Raw genomic sequence first — 16,323 nt, 5'->3', positions numbered from 1 at the left:
TCAAGTGTTCTCAAAAAAGGATGTTAAATGTACCAAAATAATTACCCAGTGATATAAACCCCACCCAAACTGATATCTACTGTTCTACGTTTCCACTGCCAGTCCAAAGATTTGTTTTATTTTTCTTTTTATCCCCACATTTCTGTGTTGTTATTGCGGTTGTATCCGTTAGAGCAGGGGTCTTCAACGTTTTCAGGCCAAGGACCCCCTATAGTAGCTCTGAGGACCCCCTAAGGGTCCCGGACACCCTGTTGAAGACCCCTGCGTTAGAGAGTCTCTACTCCTCCGGCCCAACACTCTCTGCTGACAGGTGCCACCCAACCTTCCCTCCCACGAAGGTCCAAAGATTAGATCATGAAATAATCTTGACCTTGATTAGGACCTAATAACCATAGCCTTGAACCAGTTTTTTTTTTTTCAAAAGCTTTCAAAATGTGGAAATGGAAATATTTCGTACGTAGCCCACAACGCATTGCAATGCCGCACGTCGTGGACTCGTAGATCAGCTATTTTTGAATAACAAAGGGTTAATTGGTTAATGTATGTTTTGTAATAATAATCTTAATCTACAAAGTAATTTGTAACTAAGTAAAACGTACAATATTTGCCTCTGAGATGTATTGGAGTAGGCTACAAATATCTAAAAATGTTATATCAAGTAAAGTAAAAGTACCTCAAAATTGTACTTAAAGGACGACTTCACCCATTTTCAACCTATCTTCATAATTGGTCCTAATGCTTATGATAAAATGGTCAAATGTTTTCTACTCTCTCTTAGAGGAGGGCTGTAGACACTTCAGAAACCCACCAGTGACATCATCCTTATATGTTTTTTTTAACTAGATTAACAAGAAATCTATTTAGATTTGTATTAACGTAAGAACAATGGCTTCCATTAGCATGCTAGCTATCCAGGAATGGAATGCGTGAAGTTTCTATTAGCTTGGATTCTCCATCGATGATGTCACTGTGGGTTTCTGAACTCCTCTCAGACAGAGACTGAGTAGACAAAATGGTGGAGAAGATTAAAACATCTGCACACTGTTTGAAGCACCAAAAACGTACTTTGTTAATGGCACAACGTTTCGACCGTAATAAATTTCGTTTTTGGAGCTTCAAACAGTGTGTGGATGTTTTATCTTCTCCTTGATTCTTGCCTTGATGTCCAGCACCTGGCCTAAACACGAGTTCCTCTGTGAACTAGACAAAAATGGTACCATATTAGAATGAGCATTAGTGAGGACCAATTATATAAAGATAGGTTGAAAATGGCTGAAGTCGTCCTTTAAGTACAGTACTTGAGTAAATGTACTTAGTTACTTTCCACCACTGTAAATATGTAGACACTGTATGTATATATTCATATAACTCCATAACTTTCTATCAGTGACCTTTTTCTACTTTAATTGATGGAGCGGTATTCATAAGTTAAATGCAAATATATTGTTTCAAATTGATTAGAAACTGACAAAATATTGATTATAACATTGTTAAGTGATAGACGAGGAGGTAGTACCAGTTTCCCGGTAGACAGACTACCCCCTCACCTTTTTTTTGTTTATATCTTTTTATTTTTCATGTTTTTTTTTGTACACAGTGGTATTTTTTCTCTGTATTTTCATGTTGATTTGAACTGTTTGGTTGCTACTATATATGTCTATGAAATTAATTCAAGGACCCCAACAGAAACAAGTCCGCAAGGACTTTTTTGGTCGGACCTTTTAGACAAAAGTATTATAAATGTAACTGTGTTGTTTTACATTCTTTTGCCTAATAACATTTTCAAACAAACAATCAACCAATAGACAGGGTGGTCATTTGGTTCCATTTGTACACTCAAAATAGCACTGTGGATTTCACAATCTAAAGTAGGGTCCCAGACATTGATTATTATTATTAATAATACAAATACAAAAGTAATGGTGGTGTGCTTGTGGACATGGTAATCTTTCTGGAAACGAGTTAACTATAATAACTCTATAATAAATGAGTTAATAAATGAACTCTATAATTGTCGTTTAGTATTCTGTGTGAATTAACATTTGGCAGGTATCATTGCAGAGGTCAGAGGTCAAATGTCTCACTGCTAGAAATCACATTGAAATGTACAGACACCAGGCTGATGCAATGTGGTCTTGTTGCCAGTAGATGTCACTGTAACACTGCAGTTCTGTTCTATATGGCTGCATTTACTAACTGAGAGGCAAGACATTTAAAATATATGAGATCATATAGATATAAATAACCTATTATCTGTAAATCCAATAATTCACACCAGAAGACATAGTAAGGACAGGGAAATGATGAATGTAACAGGGGAAATTCAAGAGTTTTATTGTTACATATGATATGATATGATATTGTCTCTGTCAGGTGTAAACCTCATATGTTGAAAACTGTTACTGTTCAGGATTCAAATTCAAAAGCATCAAAAGTACTACTTTTGATGCTTTTGTGTGACTCTGTAATATGATCAAGTAAGGCATTAATTTATGAAAAAACACAAATATGAAGATAAGAGGTTTCTGCCCGACAACAACGATATGTAACAATAAAGACATCATTATGGATTTCATATATCCTAATAAGATACACAATTAATAGTAAAATGATTTGGTTTTGGTTCAACATTGTAACAACCACAATAACAGAGATGATGGTGCTTGAAGTTACATGTGTTCATAGTTTTATATTCTACTGTAGACCAGTAGTTCTTTATCACATCAAGGACCCCCAATTCAATGTGTAGAATCCCCCATCTGCAGACCCCCATCTGAAAACATTTTGTGCCAGGGACCCCATGCAATAATTATGTTATAGTGTTTCCAAAGTATTCAAAAATGTTCAGATTGGTTTGAAAAATGTTTTAAATAGCAGATCTACAAGATCGCATGTCGCATCTGAGCTTGTAGATCAGTTATTTTCAAATAGCTGATGTAGATTGAAGTGGTTAAACTGATGATGTATTAACACATTTTGCTGGGGACCCCGGAACACCCGCAAGGACCCCTGGGGGTCCTCGGACCCTATACTTTGAGAACGACTGACATAAAACGTGGACTCCCTGGGCCGGACCGCAGGCCGAGCAGTCCGGGCATTCAGGCTCTAATGTATCCTGAGTCACCGCCTTCGAATGCTATCAATGCATTGAATGGGAGATTATCACGTTTTATCAGACCATTGAATGGGGCGAGTAGGTGAGGAGTAGGCGATACACGGACCTACCGCGATTTGTCAGACCATTCATTGGGCGTAATCAGGAGCTACTGACCTACTTTGGAGGCGGAGCAGTCCCCACAACAATATTTACGATTCTGTGCCTATCGGTACATAACTCCAACGGCGCTGAGTAGGCTCAGGCGAGCGTCGCACCGCTCAGGACGGCAACTCGGTCGCTTTAGCTCCCTCGGTGGTCCTTCCGCGGGGCTCCAGCTCGCCTGAGACTGCGCGCCTCCGTCATGGTCCGAAACCAAAACAACCAAAACCAAAACCGAAACTGAACTATTTAAGTCATCTCCGTCGGTAGGTCGAATCAGGTGCACGAGTTCGAGTCCCGTTCCTGACCATCTTTACTGCTGCATGTCTCTCCCCCTGTTTCCTGTCCATTCATAGTGTACTAATAAAGGCAGAAAAGACCCAACAATATCTTAAATAAAATAAAAGGATGGACTCCCTCCTTCCCAGTCCCCAAACACATCCAGTCCACACCAGTTTAAAACCCAAAAGGATTTATTTTATATTTGTAACAAAGCAGAAGGACATTATTACCTCAGGGTGGGACCATGACCATAAACTATTAAATACACAAACTAAAATCCTATTCTTACCTACTGTAACATGAAGAAAACAGAAAATACAAGTATCTTACCTAGAATAAGCTGATAAAAACAGAACAAACTGGTAACAAAGAAAAGCTCACCCACCCCTACACTACCAAGGCAGTAGTAGTACATTATCCACAACTTTATCCATGGAAATTATATCAACATCATAAAGAGACTGATGGTGTTTGGAGACATCACTACTGTATCTGACACATAGATAAGACAATAATCAATAATACATAGATAAGAAAGGACATAGACTATGTTAATAATCAATAATACATAGATAAGAAAGGACATAGACTATGTTAATAATCAATAATACATAGATAAGAAAGGACATAGACTATGTTAATAATCAATAATACATAGATAAGAAATGACATAGACTATGTTAATAATCAATAATACATAGATAAGAAATGACATAGACTATGTTAATAATCAATAATACATAGATAAGAAAGGACATAGTCTATGTTAATAATCAATAATACATAGATAAGAAAGGACATAGACTATGTTAATAATCAATAATACATAGATAAGAAAGGACATAGTCTATGTTAATAATCAATAATACATAGATAAGAAAGGACATAATCTATGTTAATAATCAATAAAGATGTCAAAGTCAGGAGGAGAGATGTGTGAGGACTGGTGACAGCCAGCTTCATGGTCAACAGCCTGGTCACTGGAGACGATCACCATCTAGAGTCCATCTAGTAGTTATTTAACCACTCAACCACTCATCACTACTCAACCACCATGGTAGTTAATCAGTCACTCATCACTACTCAACCACCATGGTAGTTAATCAGTCACTCATCACTACTCAATCACCATGATGGGGAGAAGACATGCTGAGGGCAAGAGACAGTACACAACACAGTACTGTTTGTGATCCATACCATGTGATCATGGTCTGGAGTTAAATAAATGATGATGATGAAATACATCTGACCCCTAGGGGTCATAACAATAAGGAGATCACACTAGAGGTGTGGATTGCAGATAAAAAAAACAAGCTCACAACGTGTCACATTGCAACACCTTTTACAAATCAACACAAAGTTTTACTAATTAATCAGACAGTTCTACATAACAAATATGTTTTACAAATACCAGATAATTGTACGTAATCAATGCAAAGTTTTACTGATACAACATAGTTTTACATAATCAATGCATTTGACTAATTAATCAGATAGTAGCCTACATATGCAGCTTTGTTTCTTTATCTGGCTTTGTTCGTCTGAAGAAGAAATCTTAAACTGTATTTCACAAGGACCCTGACCATCAAGCTACCATAAGATCCATTCAAATGCATTGCAGACAGCAAAACAACTGTTAGTCATGTCAAATGTAACGTACGATCAAACCATGAGTAACTGATGATTGTTCTAATCAATTACACAACATGTTGGTGAATGCTGTATTGTAGGTAACGATCTCAGAGGATGATGCACTTGTCACTGACTTTCCAACGAAAATTCGCTTCACCTTCATTGACTGCTTTTTGTCTGGCCTCGTCTTCGTATTTCTTCCCCAATTCCTCAAGCTTCTTTTCTTGTTCAAGAAGCTTCTTTTGTAACTCTTTTTGTTGTTGTTGTCTCCTTTGATCCTCTTTTCTTTTCAGGTTCTCAATTGTTTCTTTTTCCTTTTCAAGCTCTGCCTGCAGGCGGCTTTTTTCTTTCACTTCGTTTTCTCTTTCTTTTTCTTCCTGCCGTCTTTTCATGTCTTTTCTTTCGTTTTCCCAATCCTCTTGTGCTTTTTTCATTTGTTCCTTTTCTACTGTTCCTGCTATTTTCTCTCTCTCCAAGGTCTCAATTTTTTCTTCCCATTTTTTTCTTTCAATTTCCTCTTTTATTTTGTCGTCATCTTCTATTTTCTTCCGTTCTTGCTCTCTCTCCTTCTGCTCTTTCTTAAAAGAATCCTCCTTTTCTTCAAGTTCTTGCACTCTTTTCTTTCTCTCGTTTTCAAATTCATTGCTCTGATCTTCCATCCTTGTTTTCATTGCTTCTATTTCTTCTTGAAATTGTTTTCTCAGGTCCTCCATAGCTTTCTTCATCTCAGCTTCCTTGTCTTTTAAAATCTTCTCCATTTGTTTTTTGATGGCTTCTTCAGCTTCCTGGAACATCTGTGCAGTGTAGCACCCTCCTCCATTCTCCTTCACCATCTTCTCAACCTTCATCAGCAGATCACTGACTTGTTTACGGTTAGTTTCATCACGGTTATCGAAGACGTGGTACCTTCCTCCACAGTCATCAATCAGCTTCTTAAATGGATCATCACACTCGTCTTCAATGTAGTCCGCAATGGACCGTTTCTCATACTTTAAATTGTCTCCTCCTGTGAAAAGAATGATGGCGAACTTTTTGGAATTCTTTCCAAAGGCTTCCTGGATCAGCTTCAATGACTTTTGATCTTCATCTGTGAGTCGGTTAAGTGGAACCGCCAACAGGAACACATGAGGCCCCGGGGCCAGCAGACTGATGCATTTTGTCATCTCCTGATTAACTTCATCCTGGGACAGACTTGTATCGAACAAACCAGGTGTATCTACAACAAGAACATGACTGCCATCTTTCTCACCATGTTCTCTTTCACATCGCTTGGTGATTGACTTTTGACTGGATTTGGATGGAAATCTATCCTGACCCAGAATAGTGTTTCCTGAGGCACTTTTTCCACTGCCTGTCTTCCCTACCAGCACCATCCTGAGGCAATCTCTGCTCTGGTTATCATAATCACCTGTAATATCAAGGGATATTGAATTAGTGATACAGTTTTTATGTAGTAACGTAAAACAAATGCAGCTTATTTGTATTTTTCCTATAAGAACAATACGATTGATATCCAAAACAGTCCACATCAAGTCCATATCAAGTCAAGGTTATAACAATTCATAATATTATAATGTGGTTTTAAAAACGTTTGTGTTTTGAAGTAAAGTTTGAACCAAATGTAGCTGTTTTCAACAGAATTATGACACAAAGGCCAACAAATGAAACATTCACCTGTGCTGGGGTTTCCCAACTTCTGTAGCTCGGTGATGAGTTTTATCTGGGCCTTGACAAACATATCCTTTGTGAAGCAGAGTGGTTTACCCTCCTTGGATCTAATCTTTTCTGCAGCATCCAACAACTCAGGAACTTGTGTGCTGTCCTCTACAGTATGCAGAACCATGATGAAGTCATCAACCTCTGAACTGACTACATCCTGGAGGCTCTGTAACTCTCTCTTGTCTTTATCGGTGAGAGGACCCAGAGGAACGGCTAGAAGGAAGGCATGGACGCCTTCAGGATCACAGAGAGAGACACATCTCCACACATTGTACATAAATGTGTCCATAGATGTTTCACACAAGGCAGGCAGCTCCACCAGGTTCACCCAGCGCCCACACACCTTCTCCTGTCTCTTCACACACTCTGTAGAAGGACCAGACCCCGGGTCTTTGGTTTGACCCAGAATGGCGTTGGCTGCAGAGGTCTTCTCAGCTCCTCTTCTGCCACACAGCACCAGGTTCAGAGGACGGTTGAGTGGTATGGCGAGACATATCCCTCTGTTATCATCCACAATCTTCTCAATCTTCTCCATCAGGTATTTGTGGTCATCCTCAGTCATCCTGTAGAGTCTTCCTTCACAGTCTGCAGTGATCATGTCTTGTAGCCTGGAGTTGGCTTCACGTTCGTTATGTGTCATGACGACCATTGAGTGGTTAAAGGCATTTTGATGAAACAGCTGCATGATGAACTTTAGTGTGCGTCTGTCTTCTTCCTTGAATTCAGAAGACTTCAATAACAGCAGGATCACATTTGGTCCAGGTGAACAAAGAGATACACACATCTCCATTTCCTGTCTCACTGATTCAGCAGATTGACTGAAGATGTCAGTGGTTTTCACTACTCTGACAGTCTTTCCATTCCACTCCCCGTCCAAACAGTACAGTTTTTTGGTACTATGTTTGCCTTTGATGAAACCAAGTGGTGGATTTTTGTCCTCACTTTTGCCTGTGATGATGAAGTCACCAAGTTTTGTCTTTTTGTCCTCACTTTTCCCAAGAAGCACAATCCTGAGTCCAGAATCTACAAAAAACAAAAGTAAAACGTATGTCTTAAAATATATATATATATCAAATGAAACACCACAACAGTTCTGATTCAGTTCAGTTGAACTCACTTTTGGGAGGCAAGTCTAATGCCTATGCAAATTATGTTGCTCTGACAGATCTAGTAGTCTGCAGATTTTGCCATGCTGAAATTAACTGATTAATCATATCACATAAGGTAACGCCCGGGATTCAAACCCCGATCTCCCGTGTGGAAAGCCAAAATAAAATGTTGGCTTTCCACACGGGAGACCCGGGTCATTGTAAAGCATTAATGTTAAAAACCCAGTTAAAACCACTATACGATCACCTGTAAACCCAATGTTATCTTGGAATTAATTTCATGAAAATGTAAAACTATAACATGTCATGTTCTATTGCAGTTCTGCTAGCACTCTGCTAATGAAGTCAGAACCAGTGAAGGTGCGAGACACACACACTGTAATGCCTCGAGTACATTATTATTTCAAATTGGACGCTTTGTCTCCACCAAATAGAAGTACAACATTGACTCACCAGGTTTCATCAACTGGGGTTTTGGTTCAGGTTGCAAGTCAGCCATGATGTCACACTGATGGACTCACAGGAATGATGAATTCAACTGTTGGTTTGTTGGGGAAAAAGAAGACATCATATTTGGTAACACCACATAAATGTTTGTTGTTCTGTATTCTTGATACGTTCATAACAGCTCAATAATATATTCATTAAAAGTGAAAACAAATGTAAACACTTCATTTTCTGTATTCAAATTGAATTAAGGTAGGACTGGCCGGCGGTTGGACCTCTTGACATCACGTTCATGTCACCATGACTCAGCCATAACTATTTAAGGAGTTCCCTACGCTCAAATATGGAGTGTGTTGTCTAACCTCAATGTGTCATCATGGCATCAGCAAACAGCTATGGTGTGTTTTAACAGCAGGCTATTCAGGATAGTATTCTCCGGAAGTGCATTATATGTCTATGAGAGCCGGCAACTTCTGGCGATAGCTGGACGAAGAGGCGAAGTGGGCGGGGGGACGATGTTGATCTGAAAAGATGGATTTTATTTATCTTTTGGACGATGTCGTCCGGCGATCGTCCGGAGAGTCGCCCGCTGTTAAAACGTACTGTCAGGGTAAGGTTTGGTTAGACACCTACTATACGTCGCACCGCCGATCCAACTGATATCTCCATATATGGGCATAAAAGGGACAAGGACTGACAGATATGTCGGCCCGAACTCTACTTCAATAAAATTCTGTGTCACAGTCACAGACTTGCCTGTCTAGGTGTTGTATTTCTATGTAATGTTCTAGTTTCTTTGGTTCTATGTTCTTGTCTTCCCCTTTATCTCATGTGTTATCAGCCCTCATTTGTATTAGTCTTGTTCCCCAGTCAGTCCTTGTCGGATCATTGTTTGTGTTGCAAAATGATAAATATATAGTTTTTCTGTCCTCTCTGGTTGCCCACGGCCTCTGGACCTTCTGTATGCTCTATGTCTAGAACGGGTATCTGCAAACCTTTAGGTATGAGATCTATTATCTGTGTTTTTAGACAGGTGAGATCTACCTTCACCAGACAGGGACAATAACCACCACTTTTACGTCAAATTATAGGCTGATAATTGCCTATGGGTGCAATATGCATATGTTTTTTTTATTTTATTTTTTATTTTTCTCCCCAATGTAGTGGTTATGCCAACTGATTCCTCTCCAAACACATCTCTGTGTGTTGTCTGTAACCTACTGACTCACCTGCCAGCTGAGGAGCCCCCACCGTGAGGACGTAGAACCCACAACCTTCGGGGTGTTGTCAGGTACTTTACCACTGCTCCTCCTGTTCCTGCTAATGAGACAAATACATTCTTAAAACACTGCATAAACATCATAGTTGTGCACGTCACGTTACATTTCACCATTAATTAATTCATTAACAGGCAGGGGTCATCAACATGTCCGTACACGGACAAACATGTCCGTGGCACATTTTTTATTCTGAAAAAAAGATTCAAAATATACACTCATCTTTGCAGCTCTGACCAAAGTTAGGTGCCTTCGCATTAAATGCTCGCCTCTGAAATCAACTTAATTTCTTGCCCTACAATCCATGTATTGTATCTGTTCAAAAATAATATATTAAATACTAATACATTGATTAGTCATTACACTATCTGTGTTTTCATAGTTTCTGATTAAAACAGGCCTCTGGCCTCGCATATTTAGAACTACAGTATGTGTTTTATCTCAGCAGTGGTACATATTTGTCACTCAGTAAAGGTTGTTTACGCACCGATTGATTTATGTAATGCTTACTTAGATGAGTGATTCACCACAAGGTCATAAATCATGACAGTTAGGTGCCTTCGCATTAAACCATTGTGACATTGCATTCAATAAAAGTCTGTGTGTGTGTCCGTCCGTCCGTCCGTCCATCCTGTCTGTGTGTTAGCAGCTAATCTCCGGCACCGTGGGCCTGGTCGCTCCGAAACTGTGTGCACACACTCCCTGGATGCCAATTCAGAACCTCTGCCCCAATTTTTTCACATGGGCCTGTTTGTGCAAAACCCATTTCTTTTACATTACTCCTACAGATTTTATCCAAACGTCATGCAAATCGGTACACAGTATCTCTATAGTCATGTGATCAACACGGATCTGTCCGATTTCCCATATTCCATCCTGATTGCCTAAGATTGGCTTCCAAAGTTTGCAGGATTGGTCCGTTTTGAACAAAAAGCCTCAAACTATGCACGCAGCTTGCGATTTCCGTGAAATTTCACACGCACATTCCCACTAGGCCAAGGAAGAAATTCCACCCTTTTCACATTGGCCTGTTATAGCGCCACCAGCAGGTCTAATTTAGCAAAATACATTTTTGGAACAAAATGCCTCAAATCATGAATGCTGTGTCTGATTGCCGTGAAAGACCTAAGAATAAATGGCACAATTTTCACATTGGCCTATTATAGCGCCACCAGGAGGCCAGAATAACGTACCTGACCTGGCGGAGACCTGTGCTCCGAGGAGCACTTTTTCTAGTTTGTCTCTCAAGTTTTCTTGTTCTAGTGTTCTATTGGCATTTTATCCTTGACGTTTCCGTGAGAAGCATTTAACATGTAATTATTACTGGTAGAGTTGTAGCTGGTGGAACTTGATCTCTGATCTCCATCTGTCCTCAAGTAACCCTGTCCTTTGAAAAGCCAGCAATCTCTATAATACCGTAGCCATACAGTATGATGTATAATACGCTGCCACTCATCTTTGCAGCTAATTGGCCCGGTAACACTTTACAATAATGACCCGTTATAAAGCATTTATAGACGTTTATAAGCAGTTTGTAGACTATTAACAAATCATTAACAACCTGTTTGTTGACATTCGTAAATGATTACTAAGACCTTTATAACTAGTACAAATCATTTATAAAGTATTAGTAAGTAGTGAACTATTCATGAATAAGCCATTTATATATCTGTAAATGATTATTAAATAATTTGTAACAACCCATTCTAAAGCATTTATAAACGTTTATAAGCAGTTTGTAGACTATTAACAAATCATTAAAAACCTGTTTATTGACATGTGTAAATGATTACTAAAACCTTTATAACTACGGTTACAAATCATCTATAAAAGGTATTAAGTAGTAAAAAGTGAACAGTGATGCAGTCTGGACAGAAATATGTCTAATTCATGTTTTATGTGTTTTAACTGTCTTGTTGCAGGTGATCGAGGTAACATAAAATGGCTAATCTTACACACACGAAGTAGCATTATGACCAGGGGGTATTTTGATGGTGGCTGTTTGTATCCACAATGTTTGTTTTGATGTGTAGGCTAGTAATGTCCTCCATGCTTAGCAGTTTAGCTTAGCAGCTAAAGCTAACTTGCACTGGGAGGTGGTGACTGCAGAGGCTCCAAGCTGCTACTCTGTGATTCTGTTGTGATGAATTTCTTTGTTTAAATGTCAGTGTGTGTGTGTGTGTGTGTGTGTGTGTGTGTGTGTGTGTGTGTGTGTGTGTGTGTGTGTGTGTGTGTGTGTGTGTGTGTGTGTGTGTGTGTGGCCAAGAGTTGCTACATTTTATATCTTAATAAATTGTTTTATACTTTTATACTCTATAACGTTACTTCTGCCACGTTTTGATGTCACATGTTTTACTAATCATTGTTAAACATGAAATAATAATGCATAGTCTTCACTTTACAACAAGGCCCATGATAACGTTTGCAAACGGTCAACATACTCTTTACGAATGTCTTACGAATCATATATTAAACATGAAAGATAATTCTAGTAATTGTTTGGTGTCTGCATTCATGAAAGCCAGGTAGTTTGCAACAGGTAAGGAGAAAGTCACATTAACAGACAGTTGTAAATTATGAACTGTCTTCACTTTACTATAGGGCACATAATAACATGTACTATGGATTTATAGATACTTTAGGAATGTTTTACAAAGCATATGTTAAACATGAACAAACACATTAACAGACAGTTGTAAATGATGAACTGTCTTCACTTTACTATAGGGCACATAATAATAACATGTACTAAGGATTTATAGATACTTTAGGAATGTTTAACAAAGCATATGTTAAACATGAACAAGCTACCAATAGCTTATTTTGTAAAATCAGTTACAAATGATTTAATAATCATTTACAGATGTATTATACATGGCTTATTCATGAATAGTTTTACTACTTACTAATACCTTTATAGATGATTTGTAACCGTAGTTATAAAGGTTTTAGTAATCATTTACGAATGTCAATAAACAGGTTGTTAATGATTTGTTAATAGTCTACAAACTGCTTATAAACGTTTATAAATGATTTTGAATGGGTTGTTACAAATGATTTAATAATCATTTACAGATGTATATAAATGGCTTATTCATGAATAGTTCACTACTTACTAATACTTTATAAATGATTTGTAACTGTAGTTATAAAGGTTTTAGTAATCATTTACGAATGTCAACAAACAGGTTGTTAATGATTTGTTAATAGTCTACAAACTGCTTATAAACGTTTATAAATGCTTTTTAACGGGTCATTATTGTAAAGTGCTACCCTCTGCATACAGTATGCAATCTCAATAAACATATGACCTATTATTGCACATCTATTAATGAATGGTTTATAGGGAAACGTAACACTTTCAGACAACATTGTTAGAAATAATGATGCCCTCTATGCCAATCCAGCCAGTAGTTTTGAGATATTTAGAACAAACAGCATATACCTTAGAACAGTGATTACAAAATGGGGACTGAGACTCCAGTGGTCCTTGAGGGGGTTCCAGGGGGTCCTCAGCAAAATGTGTCAATATAGCATCGAAAGGCAGTTTAATCACTTTAACCCCATATACATATTTGAAAATAGCAGATCTACAAGTTCACAACGTGTCCCACCGGGTTGTTGTTGTTGTTGTTGTTGTGAGCATGTACATCTGCTATTTTCAAATTGTTGAGATTTCACTTCCTTATTTATTTTTCTCAGTTCTCTGTCTGTTGAGGCCTAGTTTTGTTTTTCTTTCTCATTGATTGATTGAATAATCAGTCATAAATGTAAACAGAACGTGGTACAGTAAGACATTAAAGCTAAAAGTCAACATAATGTGTGGTTTGTCTGCAAGTGTCTTTCCAAGTTACTTAGTTAGTTGTAGTTGAACAAACTGTAGCAGCTTACTAAAGAAGTAACACACATTGATATGCTGACAGGGTCATTCCTGTGTTCATTATATGAACACAATTGGACCATGTTTGGTCCAATTGTGTTCATATAGACACTTGACAAATCCAACTATACCATGGTATAGTTGCCACAACTTCCAGGGTGGTGGGCAGCACTTTACCACTGCACCACCTGAGCAGTGTGAGCACTCCTCTGTATAGTTCTATAGGTTAGCATAGACAATATATGTGTGTCTGATAATCACATACGTACAACACACATCCACCATTTCTACATTCCCGAGCATAACCATCGGCTATGAATCATATTTACACTAAAGCTGCTGTTCTACTTGTAGTTCTTACTGATGAGACAAATACAATCTTAAAACAAGACGTACTGCACATTATAGTTGTGTATGTCATGTTTCATTTCAGCATGAATTCATTCATTAACAGGGTTAACAGCCTCTCTCACACTTAAGACTCTGCAGGGAGAATCTAAGGTCATAGTCACTCTCTGCCAACCTCTATACATTCCGCTCCTATCACCACAAATGACTTGTCTTGTCCCAACCTGTGTGTTTGTGTTGTTATGTGTTATGTGTCTGCATGACCCTGATAGAAACTGGGACATAATTACAGATATCTTCACATTCGTCTTGTTTCAAAATACAGTAATAATTGAAGAAGGGAATGGCTTCCAAAACTGTAAAAGAATATGAAAAAGGAAGCTCCCTAAATGCAGAAATAACATGTAATGTTCCTATAAAGCAGGGCAGTTCAACAAGCACCTTACAAGCCAGTAACACTAGAAGGTTCTTTTTTTTCTTTTTCAAGTTTAGCTACGTGGGATTCGAGACCTTTGTTAAAACATTTGGCTAGTTTGATTCTACTTTTATGAAACTCAGAACACTTTTTGTTTCTGACTTTTATGGCAGTAAGGATGTCCGAATTCATCCATGGTACCGAGCGGGTTTTGACCCTGATGGTTTTCATGGGAGCCACACTGTCCAAAATGTTAATGAATTTGGTTTTGAAACTGAGCCAGGATTCGTCTACCTGTGTGCTGTTTAGAACGTCGGACCAATCCTGTTCCTCCAGTCTGTGATCTAAGTTCTCACTCTTGTAATTTTCTTTTTTTCGTCTTCGTCTGGTTCTTGGAGGGGCGGTGGGGGGATGGGGGGTGTTGCTTTGTTAGCGTCCTTAGCTCCGTCGTAAGCAACCCGCCGTGGGGGTTGAGGGGCGGTGGGGGTTTGGGGGGGGCCTTCGTCTGGTTCTCGGAGGTCCATCCTGGTCCTTGTGTAGCCTGGAGCCGCCAGGTGTGTCCTTGGATAGGCTTCATTGGTTGCGCAGCGTCTCTCCGTCGAACGTCATGGTGCGTCGAGGACAGCTGCGGTGTCGATGAAGTCCGAGGGTGCATTGGCTTGCTGGGACCGAGAGCTAGCGGCGTGGAGTTGTTGTTGTTGTGCGACGTTGCCGTTGGCAACATTAGCAACATTAGCATCGCTAGCAATGTTGGCCAAGTTTGCCTCTCTCGGGCAGAAGTTTGCCTGGTGGTAACTGGGCCTGGATTTATGTGGATATCACCCGACAGGAGAAGAAAAAGGATGATTAAAAATCTTCGGTCCATGCGTCCTGTCAGGGGCGCTTTATTTCTAGCCGAATCCATGGTTAGGAGCGTATGGAGAGCTCCAGCTGCGAATCCCAGATGTTTTGTTGATTCTGTAGAGCCGAGCAGGTAGAAGTCGGAGTGTTTTTCATTTTTCATTTCCCGTGGATTCCCTTTTTCTGTCTCCATTGGGTGTGGATTCTGTGGAGATTCGAGGAATGAATCCGTCGTCCACAGAAGGATGAAGATGAAAAGTAAATCCAGTGAAAAACTGGCAAAAAAGTTGCCGTGAGTGCGAGAGCTTGTTCGCCCGATAGCTTTGTTCGTGAGAGCTAATATAAAAGTTGTGTACACTTTCTCTATCATTTTGTGGATTATATCCCTGCTCATGAAGGGAAAAACGTATAAAATAGGGCCGTGATGCAGGCTGAGGCCCAGGGCCCATGCATGGACTCAGGATCCAGCCCTGGTGGGAGTGTTTTGTGCGTATGTGATTGTCAGCCACACAATATAGTCTATACTATAGACTATATTGTATAGTCTAAACTCTATACTAGTAATCTATAGCAAGGGTTCACAAACTTTTCAGGCCGCGACCTCACAAAATAATTTGAACTGGGGACCCGCCCAAAATAATCATTTGAACTGGGATCCCCCCCCAAAAAAAACTGGGGACCCCCCACACTGACAAGCACTTGGAATTGCAGGAGTTGAGGAATTACATTTAGTTTCACTCGGTTCCACAAATTAATATTGTGAATAAAATAGCCGATATACAAGCTCACAGCGCCTCGTATTGCAAGGTGTTGTGAGCTTGTCTGTCTGTCTGTCTGTCTGTCTGTCTCTCTCTCTCTCTCTCTCTCTCTCTCTCCCTCACACACAACACACGCACGCTCTCGCACTTGCTCGCACGAACGCACACACAGTTTATACATTGCATCATAAAACCTTAAAATACACGAACGCACACACAGTTTATACATTGCATCATAAAACCTTAACTATATAGCTGCCAATGACGTATATATACGTCTTTTAATAATCAGCTGTTGCCTGCCAATGACGTATATATACGTCTTTGAAAAAAAGGGGGGAAAAAAAATCTTTTCAATTT

The 16,323-nt window shown here is 39.2% G+C and overlaps 1 protein-coding gene across 2 annotated transcripts; it reads right to left on the bottom strand.

Annotated features, from left to right (window-relative positions):
- Positions 1–3,762: 3,762 nt before the first annotated feature.
- Positions 3,763–7,783, bottom strand: LOC311056332 (GTPase IMAP family member 8-like). Of its 2 annotated transcripts, none has more exons than XM_084072891.1 (3): positions 6,845–7,783; positions 4,424–6,578; positions 3,763–4,127 (listed from the first exon to the last, which is right to left on the bottom strand). In XM_084072891.1, exons 1-2 carry the CDS (start codon positions 7,677–7,679, stop codon positions 5,278–5,280), a joined length of 2,136 nt encoding a protein of 711 aa, XP_083929017.1. In that variant the 5' UTR covers positions 7,680–7,783; the 3' UTR covers positions 3,763–4,127; positions 4,424–5,277. The 2 variants fall into 2 exon arrangements, with proteins under 2 accessions (XP_083929017.1, XP_083929016.1); XM_084072890.1 differs by having other exon boundaries at positions 3,763–4,084.
- Between the last annotated feature and the right edge of the window lie 8,540 nt (positions 7,784–16,323).

The sequence above is a fragment of the Gymnoscopelus microlampas genome, assembly GCF_963454915.1.
Source record: "Gymnoscopelus microlampas genome assembly, chromosome: 11".
In the NCBI taxonomy this organism is placed as follows: Eukaryota; Metazoa; Chordata; class Actinopteri; order Myctophiformes; family Myctophidae; genus Gymnoscopelus; species Gymnoscopelus microlampas.
This window is presented reverse-complemented; position numbering and strand designations above follow the sequence as displayed.

Excerpts from the sequence above, each read along its gene's own strand:
- LOC311056332 (XM_084072891.1), bottom strand. The coding sequence starts at position 7,679 with ATGGAGATGTGTGTATCTCTTTGTTCACCTGGACCAAATGTGATCCTG. Across the intron at positions 6,579-6,844 it reads GTTGGGAAACCCCAGCACAG|GTGATTATGATAACCAGAGC; the intron begins GTGAATGTTTCA and ends TTGATATTACAG.